The sequence below is a fragment of the Limulus polyphemus genome, unplaced genomic scaffold (genome assembly GCF_000517525.1).
Source record: "Limulus polyphemus unplaced genomic scaffold, Limulus_polyphemus-2.1.2 Scaffold2208, whole genome shotgun sequence".
NCBI classification, from domain to species: domain Eukaryota; kingdom Metazoa; phylum Arthropoda; class Merostomata; order Xiphosura; family Limulidae; genus Limulus; species Limulus polyphemus.
The window spans coordinates 99,262-112,571 of record NW_013667818.1 but is presented as its reverse complement, the minus strand read 5'-3'; the positions used below and the strand labels follow the sequence as shown (position 1 = coordinate 112,571).

Below are 13,310 nucleotides of genomic sequence, written 5' to 3'. Positions count from 1 at the left end.
GATATACAAGTTGTTCGGGTTTTTTCAAACTAAAAAAAAGAACATTAATTTCTTGACGACCTAATATGTTGCTGAAATTGTATTTTCTATCAAGTTATAGTAAAACTTTATTCTATAAGAAGCTATTCTAACAATGCGTGAAAATTTGATTTGTACACAGCAATTGATAATTTGGTATGCTAGATTATTGAAGCGTGTGTGATTCAAAGGACAATTGAGACTCGTAACAACAGGCTTGAAACTCCAAGTCAGAAAAGTAATTTAAATGTGGAGTTTATTATCTAGAAAATTATTATTGAATAGTTTACTAGTGCGATATATCAAATGATATATATATATATATATATATACACACACACTCATACATATATATATTTAAATTTGTGTCATCATACCAATGTTAACATCTTTTTATTCTACAACATCAACGCTGACGCCTTTCTGAAATTCACATTTTTAGTTTATCGATCAGTCAGATATTCAACATCTAAACCTGAAATCCTATCAATCTTCCTTCTTCATAGATGATCTGAATATCGAAAAAAAGCTTTCTTTCAAAAACTTTTTTAAAAATTATAATCCATGTATATTCAACACTAAAGACCAAACCTTAGAAATGTTTTGAAATTATTAACTATTTGTTTGTACACCAATATAAATGACTGACAAGAATTAAAAATACAAAACATATCCATCCTTTATGCGACATGTAATAAATAAATGACATTCAAATACAAAGACGTTTACGGACGATTCAACTTAAGTCATTATGAATCATTATTTTGGATATGTGCACGTACTAGGTGTACCTGTATAAGTAGTCTTTGTACCAGCATCTTTCACTTCAGTACCTATTACCTTAGCCACTTGGTCGGGCTTGCCCTAATACTAGCGTGTCGGACTATGGATCTGGGGATTCATGGTCCATCAGCTGAAAATTAGAGACGATTAGGTGCAATTAGCTTTTTTGTGCGGATTTTCTGAGACAAAACATCCCCACCACTATGATTCAGCGGTAAGTCTGAGGATTTAAACACTAAAAATTTGATTTATACTCGTGGTGGACATAACACAAATAGTCCATTGTGTAGCTTTGCCCTTAAAAACAAACTGAAACAAAAAACAACTAAAAAATTTAGCCATTTTAAAATGCATCTATTCTCAACATACAAAAATAAAAATCAAATTTTGAAACCTCGACTTATTTTGGACGCTTAAGTAAAGTATGTATTTTAATTTTAAGTGTTTATACGATTAAAAATATTAAACCATTTTTTCCAGATCTTGGCAACAAATGCAAGAGTTCAGATGATTGTGAATCAGCGACATCTGGTGCTTACTGTAAAAAACACAAACATACAACTATATGCGATTGTCGTGAAGGTTTCAAATCCTCAAAAAATAAACTCCGCTGTGAACCAAAGGAAATAGAAGGTAGGAGTAAAGTAGTTTAAGTAGTAGTTTATTTAATCATGTTGATTTATAATCACACATTTTGCGCACTACCGTATCGTTATGTTCAGATCAATATGAAATTAGTGCTAATACACACATAATAATTAAACTATTCCCAAAATTGTTTAATTTCGAAGTCTTAGACTACGAAATTAAACAATTTTTGATATACTAAGTTTATTTATTACATCTGCTATTGTGCGGCTATATAATGTGAAGAACTGAATAGTGGCCAATGATACTTTTTCTTCACTTCACCTATCCAGTGTATAGGTTTTTCTCATAATGAGTACAAAACTCATACCAACAGTATGTTTAACTCTTACATATAACACAAAAGTGGTCCTTTTTTCCGTAGGAGCAAAATGTAATCCTGTTTTACTCTTCATGAAGTAACATCCTCCGAATTTATTTCTCCGAATGTGTAATCATTTTTAGCCATCAATGCAGCTACCATAAGCAAAAGTGATAAATAAGTGAATAGTAATTTCCTTTTTCAATAGGTGGCTATACAAGTTAAAACTAATAAATAAATAAAGTAGTGTATAGTTTACCATTTATTGATGTCATATCAGGGTATACGTTCATTAAGATTTTCTGCTTTATCGGTAAAATGAAAGGTAATAAAAAGTTGTATCTATACCACAATACCTCCAATAACCCTTCGATTTGTTTCATGTAACGCTGACAGTTGTGAGCTTAATTTGGAAACTTGCAAGGAAGTTTTATAGTTATTACTCTGCAATATTTCGCCTTTCGGCTTCTTTAGGGCACAATCAACATACAACGACGTTGATAATTAGGGATAGACGGTTGAGTCTTATAATTTCGTTAGTTATTGCATGCAGGTTTTGTGTCTATTAATTAAATATGAAAGTTTGCACATTAGTAAATGCAGAACTTCTCCGAAGTAAAACAATGTTGTTTTCTATGTGTTTACATTATACAATGTCAGTAATAACTCTTAGGATCGTATATTTTATGTCCTGTATTATAGCTTAAAGTCTAAATTTCAAGGGTTTTTTTTTACATCAGCTTTAAGAAATCAACGATATTTCTACATGTGAAAAGCTGTCCTTTTAAAATGAACGTGGTTCGCTAAAGACAAACAACTATTGAACTAGTATGATTTCGCCAGCTGATTGTAAATGTATCATACCTATAGTATCAATAACTTAAACATGCATATATTTGTTTTTACCTGTCAATTATTGTTGATCCTTGTAATATACTAAAACCAAATCGATTGCACACCTTTCGTAAAATACACTTTTATAATTGGTCCTGTAGGGACATGCAGATGTTTAGGCTGGCTTACATGATCTTTCAAGTACCCTCTAGCTTAGAACCTTTGCAAAATTACTGTTACAAGTATAGGTTTCTATGAAGTTTTCAAATGTTAGATTTTTAAAGGTTTTAATAGGGCCATCGTCAGATTAAAATGGGATTAGTTAAAGAACTGACACGATAGCCCATTTCTGCTATTTCTGATTTCACTGTTGATTTATTTGGGACATCTTGTTACCCATTTGAGTGAGCTTGTATCATTAAGTATGGCAGTACTTAATAGTAGGGGTCGGGAAGAAACAAAATGGTGGCCATAAAAATCGCCTGTAAAATGTCTGAATATTACAGTGAATATTTCACAGTATTGGTTGAGCAAAAAGAAAGCTTATTGTACTTATAAGCCGCCTAAATCGCTATATACTTGTTTATGGACTGAATCAAAATTTCACTATCTCAACGAATTTTCAAAATACGTAAGTGAATTTTACAGAGAAGCGTACCACCCAATGGCACAGCGGTATGTCTCCGGACTTACAACGCTAGAAACCGAGTTTCGATACCCGTGGTGGGCAGAGCACACATAGCCCATTGTGTAGCTTTGTGCTTAACTTCAAACAAAGAAGCGTACATAAAAATTGACGAACCTTAATAATAACTAATAAAATAGTTAATAACCTTAACTAATAAAAAGGAAACAAACAAGTATAATAAAAAATGCTTAAATTTTATAAAGATAAGTAGGGATCAATATATACTTAACCTAGCTGGCTAGAGTAATGTAGAAAGTTTTAATGGTACAAATGGTATTGAAAGAAGAAAGTCAAACTACCAAAACTGAGTTACTTAAAATTAAAAAAACAAACTATTCCTACTTCAGCTCAGACGAACATAATTACAGCAATTTGCCGATGTAGGGATATAATTCTTTTTTTCAAATCATGTAACTCAGTTTTGTAGTTTTAACTTTCTTGTTTAGTGCTACATATCCACATAATCCTAAACATACAGCTGTAAATCCTTGAATGCTTGGAATAGCTAATAACAGGCGATGTTTCTTTAGTATCATGAACGTAAAAGATTCTTAAGGCCTTCGATAAACAAATATTGCTTCATGCACCTGTTTAGATCCTGATCAAATAAAGCACTTTTTCTATGGATGCTAAAAATAGCGATACGTTATCATACCCTCTGCTAAAATCCACGTTAACTACTGCTATATTTTGATATCTCTCAGAACATTGAAATGTCATTGGTGTTTTCTTTAAGCATTCCTAAAGGTTTTTAGAAGTAAAAATGCATTTTTGTACCATTACATTTAAGGGTCGTTAAATGACGTTAAATATAACATGTAATATACATTGTTTACAGTTCCTGCTGTACAGCTAAATATTTCTTCTGCTGGAGCTGTTTCTATAGGGAAAACGTGCAGCCGAGAAGATGAATGTCAAAAACGAGATCCTTATAGTACCTGTATAAACGGCAGGTGCCAGTGTATATCAAAAAGATCCTCATGTAATGCAAATAATACTGGTAAGTACATATTTATCGGTGATGATACTTTTGCTGGTAAGTTCCTACCTATCTAGTGGTTAGGGCGCTCGACTGTCAGTCAATCTGCGGGTCGTAGATTCCAATCCCCGTTCCACCAAAACATGCTCTCCTTTCAGCCGTGGGAGCGTTATAATTTTACTGTCCATCCCACTATTCGTTGGTAAAATAGTAGCCCAAGAGTAGTCGGTGTTGACTAGCTGCCTTCCCTCTAGTCTATCACTCTTAAATTAGGCCACATCAGCTTAAAGGAGGAAAACCCGTGTTAACTTTATACGTTACATCAGCTTGCAGGAGCAAATAACGATCTTAAGTGTATAGATCACATATGCTTGCAGGGAAAAAAACTGCCTTAACTGTCTAGGTAACATCAGCACACAGGGGCAAAACCCGTATTAACTTTATATGTCACATCAGCTTGCAGGGGCAAAAACGATCTTAACTTTATAGATAACGTTCTTAAGTGTATAGATCACATATGCTTGCAGGGGAAAACTGCCTTAACTGTCTAGGTAACATCAGCACACGGGGGCAAAACCCGTATTAACTTTATATGTCACATCAGCTTGCAGGGGCAAAAACGATCTTAACTGTATAGATAACATCAACTAGCCCCCATGCAGCTTTGCGCAAAATTCAAACTAAGTCTCCTATTCGGCGATGATAATAATAATTATAATTATGACGATGTTCGTGTGGTACATAAATTTTCATAGCAAGTTTTTAACTCAGTGTTACCTCTCAAACTGCTATAAATATTTCAGAATCCATTGAATAAACTTAGAATTTTAATGATTTAGACATATATTTATAGACATGAGATGATCAGTTATTTCCAAAACTAATTTTTTATTTTGCTTTCAACTTTCTATGTTTCATTAAAATATAAGCCAACAAATCAGCAATAGTTACAAACATCAGGTGTTTGATTTTGTTAGAGATTAAATCTGCTAACTTATTTTCTACAAGATTAGGCATTCAATATATTATCTGCGAACTTCTCAGTTCGCCATTTTCCAAATATGTAACTACTGTTTACTTAAGACCAAATAATACTGTTCTTAACCAATGTTTTTATGCCTCAGATTGAAAATCATGTGTGTATTTCAATTCATCTCAAAAATATTTGTTGTCAAAATTATTTTATTATTCTTAGCTCAAAAATTACTCTGATGTTGCAAATATTTTATTGTTATTTTAACTCATTTTTTCCAGGTTGTCACAAAGACACATTTCAGTGCAGAAGTGGTCAGTGTGTTTCTTGGTTCTTTGTGTGCGACGGACAGAAAAACTGTATTGATGGTAGTGACGAAGATGAATGCGTGCGTTACAGTGAGTAAACTTAATTAATTACATTAGAATAGCACAGAAATGCAAAAGGTTATCTGAGTAACGCTTTAGTCAATTTGTAAGACGAATGCTAGATTCACACACATATATATAGTAAGTCACTTATCGTTCGGTCCCTAGCCAAATAGTTAAGAAAAAAAAAATGGATCTCAGATGTAGGCATTTTGTAAAGGATGAGCTATGCTGGCTATTAAAGTTCTCCAATATGAATTTTCTAAATCTACACAGGTTACAAATGAAAAGTACACTTGGTTTGGTTTTTTGTCAAGCACAAAGATATACAACGGGTTATGCCCACCATGGCTATCATAACCCTATTTTTAGCGTCGTAAACCTACAGACTTATCGTTGAGTCACTGGGAACAAATTATGTTTGATAAGCTAAAGTGGTTATGAGCTACTAGGTCCCAAAGCCTAACTAACTCTCAGTGTTAATGAACAATAGTAAGCATAGCAGAATCATTACAATATTACATCTAATTTTTTTCTGACTTTGCAAGTAAAATATATTTACTACACATGTTTTGAATACAAGCCATAAAATTTAAAGAACTTTGATAGGCGGTTGTAACATGACTTTAATTTCTGTTGCTGAATGAATCCTTTAGCAAAGCTCTGCAACTTTGAAATTCTTGTTTTGTTGGACAGGAGATCTATGGGTGAACTTAATATTCCTAATTTTGTTTCCATTGAATCTTAGGAAGCTGTTTTGACTTGACAGAGATATCATTTTTTTATTAAAGATTTTATGTGGTTGATATTACTGCTCATTACTCATTGGATAGTCTTTTGGGAGCTGAGTTTTTTTGAGAAAACTGTATAAATTTCTCATGTAAATTACAAACAAATTTTATATTAAAGACATTGGTTTTGTACCAGAGACTGATACCTTTTGTACTTTTAACAACAAATATAACTAGTATAGAGAAAACTTATTTACGCATATAATGTATACAGTGAGCAAGGGTGCTGCAACACGGCTTTGAACATATCAAATTAAAAAGAGTATTTATGTTTTTATGTGAGCTACATAATAATCTTCAAGCCAAATACCACATTATTGAAAGTAACTTCCAATCTCTATGTATTTCACTATTTAAATAGTGAGGCAGCTCCATGTAATTATTAGTACATTAATATTTAAACGTAACATAGGTTTTTAACTATGAATGAATCAAAAATCATATGTTTGAAACAAGTATTAATGTAATCATGCTGTCGGTATTTTTTGGTTGTATTTTCTAGACTGTCCACGAGAAGCTTTTCAATGTAACGATGGGTCGTGTTTTTCTCGATCATCAGTGTGTAATGGCAAGTGGGAATGTCCAGATGGTAGTGATGAGGCCAGATGTTACAAAGGTAGGGGTTTGGTTTGTTTGTTGTTCAGAGCACTATCTGTACTGTGACCGCCACAAGGAGATGGACTGTACGATACATTGCAGTTTACGCTATTAACGAAGTTGTCAGGTGGAATAATGGGTCAGTAAAGCTGTTTTTGTTCCTGGAGCTATATTGTGTTACTTTATACATAACAAATATCATTGTAAGTGAAAAGAAACTCCGGAACTGGGGCATGAACTCAGGACGTTTGGCTAACATGGAGAATACTGTATCCAACTAACTATTCGAGAGTACAAACTATACTCTCGTCTCCCTTCACTATGTGTTCTTGTGATGGTCAGGCAATTAGTGGATTGATTTACCACCACCCAATCAGATCATAAGCGGCTAACTAGATTCACATATATATATTTATTAAAACTAATAGCAGAAACGCCGCCATACAGTTGGCTGTTTGTGCTAGTAATTAATAACCGTAATATTCATACCTCACTGAAAAAAATTTAGAAAAGTGTACATTTTCTAAAAAAAAAGATTTTTCTGGGAAGTATTGTGCTCTTTAGTCAAATGCAACTTATTGCATCAAAATGATTCAATGTACAGAGCTAAAAATTTTCAAACATTTGATTGATATAAACTGTAATGTTTTTATGTATTAAAAGTGGTACCGTTTACTCCAGTTTGTCAGTACCACATTTAAAAATTACTTCAATAAAGATATAATAAAACCCTCACGTACAGTCCTAGTAAAAGCTGTGTTCTTGATGTGAGGAGAGTACTTTTATTTAAAATTGTGTTCTATTATAAAGAAACGGTTGTTGCACATACTACAGTTATTTTTCTAATTCTCTGAATCTAGAACACCCAAAGAGTGAAATTTTTTATGGACTTTTGTTTGTGGTGACATTCAATAGATGGCGCAGGAACTATGGTTACATACGTAGGTAATGTTTTACACCCACGTCCAGTATTGTAAGATATTTAAATCATTATAAATCAATGAAAATAAACTTTCTAACAGTTCCGGGGTTGTTGTTTTTCATTCATCGGATTTTCACATACAATAATATTTGTTAGAAAATTTCTAAAGTTTGATAAAGCGTTCTCAACGTGTAAACTGAGCAAATTGGTTGTGGAACATTTATGTCCTAGCATAGTTTTTGTTTTTTTTTTATACGGGTGAAAGAGACAGAAAGACTTGCTATACTTATTGATAGGGTAATTGGTTATGACGATAAAAAAATAAACTTGCTATACATTTAATGACTAGAACACTGAATTTGTCTAGTATAAAGGGCTAACTAATGCTAGTATCCCTCGATTGGCAGAAAGCCAAGTAGTTGACAACGTCAAGATTAGAGCTTGATATCATTGGTTTTGGAGGGGCACTGTTGAACCTTTAAGCAAATTTTCATATGTCTCTGAAGAGAAATTTAACCGAATAATATAAGAGAGATTACACGCGTATCAGCTAATCTCTCATCCCCTCAAGGACCCGGAAATTTGTTTTTATTTCGCGCAAAGCTACACGAGGGCTATCTGCGCCAGCAGTCCTTAATTTAGAAGTGTAAGACTAGAGGGAAGGCAGCTAGACATCACCACCCACTCTTGGGCTACTCTTTTACCAACGAATAGTGGGATTGACGTCACTTATAACGCTCCCACGGCTGAAAGAACGAGCATGTTTGGTGTGACGGGAACTCGAACCCACGACCCGCAGATTGCGAGACGAGCCCCCTAACCATCTCTTAGCCCTCAAGGACCGGGAAGTTTAAGATTTCACACCTCTCATCCCCTCAAAGATCCGGAAGTTTAAGGTTTCACACTTCTCATCCCCTCAAGGACCGGGAAGTTTAATATTTTACATCTCTCAGCCCCTCAAGGACCGGGAAGTTTAATATTTCACACCTCTCATCCCCTCAGGGATCTGGAAGTTTAATATTTTACATCTCTCAGCCCCTCAAGGACCGGGAAGTTTAATATTTCACACCTCTCATCCCCACAAGGATCCGGAAGTTTAATATTTTACATCTCTCAGCCCCTCAAGGACCGGGAAGTTTAATATTTCACTAGTTTAGTTAGATTTCTGATTACAGAAGACTCCGCCTCTTCCTCCACATGTTACATAATATTTATATTGTTTTGCCTCTAACCCAAGACATAGAAGAGGCAAATTGTCATTCTACATCGTATTTTACTTTCTTTCAGGAATAACTTGCGACAAGAACGCCTTCCAGTGTAGTAGTGGCCAGTGTTTCCCACAGTACGTCTTGTGTAATGCAGTCACAGACTGTTTAGATGGAAGCGACGAAGTGGAAGCCATGTGCACAAACGGTCAGTAAAATAGTGTTTTTACCTACTGTTTAGCTACCCGGTGACTCAGCAGAAAAGTTAGGCTAATGAATGTCACGTTCACATTTCTTTACTTATACGTACTTATTAATTTTGTTGAATACTGCTACTACTAATAAATTATACTGAAAGTTGATTAAGAAAATCAAGAAGGAATTCAGGGGCGACTGATGATTTGACTTGAAGAGGTGTATATAGTAATCATACTCTAACTGCCCAAGCGTATCAGAACTCCTTACAGTTTGGAGGTACAGCAAATAACGTCTCCTTACTGCTGAACTTGTGTAAGAGCTGATGATACTGTACCTTCGCTTCTAAATTTGTGTAAGTGCTGATGATACTGTACCTTCGCTACTAAATTTGTGTAAGTGCTGATGATACTGTACCTTCGCTACTAAATTTGTGTAAGAGCTGATGATACTGTACCTTCGCTTCTAAATTTGTGTAAGTGCTGATGATATTGTACCTTCGCTACTAAAATTTGTGCAAGAGCTGATGATACTGTACCTTCGCTACTAAATTTGTGTAAGAGCTGATGATACTGTACTTTCGCTACTAAATTTGTGTAAGAGCTGATGATACTGTACTTTCGCTACTAAATTTGTGTAAGTGCTGATGATACTGTACCTTAGCTACTAAATATGTGCAAGTGCTGATGATACTGTACCTTAGCTACTAAATTTGTGTAAGAGCTGATGATACTGTACCTTAGCTACTAAATTTGTGTAAGAGCTGATGATACTGTACCTTAGCTACTAAATTTGTGTAAGTGCTGATGATACCGAATCTTCGCTGCTGAACTTGTGTAAGTATCAGTGGTACCATATTCTCGCTATTGAACTTGTGTAAGTATCAGTGGTACCATATCTTCGCTATTCAACTTGTGTAAGTATCGGTAGTATTGTATTCTCGCTATTGAACTTGTGTAAGTATCGGTGGTATTGTATTCTCGTTGCTGAACTTGTGTAAGTATCGGTGGTATTGTATTCTCGTTGCTGAACTTGTGTAAGTATCGGTGGTATTGTATTCTCGTTGCTGAACTTGTGTAAGTATCGGTGGTATTGTATTCTCGTTGCTGAACTTGTGTAAGTGTCTTTTTATTTTACAAAGTGGATATGTATTGACTAACGTTTCATCGAGGACGATCATAGATGCAATGAGATCTGTTTAAGTAGCGGAAAGGTTCCATTTTTGGTTCGATTGATCAAGTAATACTAGAAAAGCGTGAAGCTTATCTTTATAAGATAGTTATTGTGTTTTTTTAGAACCATATATACTTCCATATAATGTGCATAAACTTTATTTAAAATTAACTAAATAATTATTGTACAAAATGTGCAAGTATACCAAACTTTAACCTTTATTAAAGCTAAAAGCATATGTGTATTTGGTATCATTTCATTAGGCGAAAATTGCCCAAGTAATGGATTCCAGTGTGGCAATGGTCAATGCCGATCAACAGCAATCTTGTGCAGTGGATTAGACGGTTGTGGAGACAACAGTGACGAGAACAGATGTGAAGTCTGCTGTAAGTACTTTAAATGATCAGTGGTCTGGAGACATAAGAATGCTCTGGTATAAACAAAACTACAACAAAAATAAGTTCAAACTGGTTGTAATTTTGTAAGATTGTTTGTAATTTAATTATGCACAAAGCTACACAATGGGCTATCTGTGCTCTGCCCACCTCGGGTATCGAAACCCGGTTTCTAGAGTTGTAAATCCGCAGACATACCGCTGTGCCAGTGGGGGCAAAACTGGTTGTAAAGAAACCTAGCTGTACCCTAGTATGACTTCATCGGACTCTCTGACGTCACAGGTCCATTCCGTTAGTTTGTTTTTTTACAACAAATAAGTATTTCTATCAAGTAATATCAAATATGAATAATAAAAGACTTGAGTATATTATCAAAAAGCCAGGATAAATATCGGTTGGAAACAGTAAAAAAGAATGAAATGTTTGTTTATCGAAAAACAAAAATAAAGACAACAATACAGGATCTCGGTATAAATGGTTTTAACTGTATTTTGTTCTCTCCATGAAAACCATGATCACAGCTTGAATTTTGTGAAATATTTTAAGATGCTTCAAAAAATCATAGTAGTACTAAATTACAAGTTACACAGTCGATATACCCTCGTACGACTGGCATACGATTTTACACCACCCCGAAAAAAAAATACATCAAAATTATTTAACTTAAAAAAATGTTCACTGTATTATGTTATCCTTGAATGAATGAATTACCTAAAATATAGTGTGTAAACATCATCACTGTATTTGTATTATAATGAATGAATTACCCAAAACATCCGTAAAATATAGTGTGTAAACATCATCACTGTATTTGTATTATAATGAATGAATTACCTAAAACATCCGTAAAATATAGTGTAAACATCATCACTGTATTTGTATTATAATGAATGAATTACCTAGAACATCCGTAAAATATAGTGTGTAAACATCATCACTGTATTTGTATTATAATGAATGAATTACCCAAAACATCCGTAAAATATAGTGTAAACATCATCACTGTATTTGTATTATAATGAATGAATTACCTAGAACATCCGTAAAATATAGTATGTAAACATCATCACTGTATTTGTATTATAATGAATGAATTACCTAAAACATCCGTAAAATATAGTGTAAACATCATCACTGTATTTGTATTATAATGAAAGAATTACCTAAAACATCCGTAAAATATAGTGTGTAAACATCATCACTGTATTTGTATTATAATGAATGAATTACCTAAAACATCCGTAAAATATAGTGTGTAAACATCATCACTGTATTTGTATTATAATGAATGAATTATCCAAAACTTCCGAAAATACAGTGTGTAAACATCATCACTGTATTTGTATTATAATGAATGAATTACCTAGAACATGAGTGGCTTATGATTTGCTTATCGGGCTGGAAATCGGAAGGTCTCGTGTTTGAGACGAGGTGTTACCGAACACGTTTTGCACTTTCATCAGTTGAGACGTGAAAATTGAGACGTAAGAGATCTTAAACTGCTTTAAAACATATTTATTTTAATGTTTCATGCATTTACCACTCAGGTTTTCTACCAGGTTAATTTTGAAACAATATGACAATTAAACTGCTTAAAGACACTTAAATATTTGTTTATTGCTTTATGTATCCATTACTTAGCTTTCCACGGGTTAATCTTGAAAAAATACAACTTAAATTGCTTCAAAACTCTTAATCTTCATTTATTGTTCCATTCATTTATCATTTAAATTTCCACAGAGTTATTTATCATGTTGGTTGTTATTTCAGATTGTGAGAAGCCATGAAGACAATGTACAGATCTTGAAGTGCCTGAAGATGAAGATTTTTAATTAATTTTTGTGCTAGTTGGTGAAATATAATTTCATTGCAGCTTTTAAAATGGGTGAAGTGGTATAAAACGTTTTGTTTTAAAACATTCATTGATCATGATATTGTTAAAGGTGCTTGCGTCAAACAAATTTCATTAAAGTCATTTGTGTTATCAGTGATTTTCTTTCTACCAGTTCATGTTAATGTCGTTGTTTATCAAAAAAATATGTATATTGTACTGAGCTAAATGTGTTTTGTCAAACTTGAATCAGTGCTAATAAAAAAATGTTTCGTTGATATATAGAAAAGTATCCTTTTTTTTAATGTACAACTTTTTATCTATTGCCCAAAATGAATTATTAGGGCACTGGATACAATCAACAGCCATTAAAAGTAACAGTGCAGTGATGAAACACTTGTAATAAGATGAGTACACAATACAAATAAGTCTCAGGATAGGGTCCTGGTCACTAAATTATCTAATAATAAAAAATATAATGAGAATATCTAAGTTAAAAAAAAGGAATAATTTTATATTATAGAGAATTATAGTGAAGCAGTTATATTTCCAGTAAAAAGCAAAAGTTGAAATCTCAACCATAAAACAGTAAAATTTGTAACCAGAACA

At 33.4% G+C, this 13,310-nt stretch overlaps 1 protein-coding gene across 1 annotated transcript in view; it reads left to right on the top strand.

Moving 5' to 3' along the window:
- Positions 1-12,979, top strand: part of LOC111087484 (sortilin-related receptor-like) — a gene marked incomplete at its 5' end in the record, with an annotated part of 25,454 nt that extends 12,475 nt beyond the window's left edge. Inside the window, 7 exons of the mRNA XM_022394237.1 lie at positions 1,282-1,434; positions 4,111-4,272; positions 5,506-5,622; positions 6,886-6,999; positions 9,190-9,315; positions 10,739-10,861; positions 12,641-12,979. Coding sequence (XP_022249945.1) covers positions 1,282-1,434; positions 4,111-4,272; positions 5,506-5,622; positions 6,886-6,999; positions 9,190-9,315; positions 10,739-10,861; positions 12,641-12,657 — 812 coding nt within the window. The remainder of the gene's footprint in view (positions 1-1,281; positions 1,435-4,110; positions 4,273-5,505; positions 5,623-6,885; positions 7,000-9,189; positions 9,316-10,738; positions 10,862-12,640) is intronic.
- Positions 12,980-13,310: the final 331 nt, after the last annotated feature.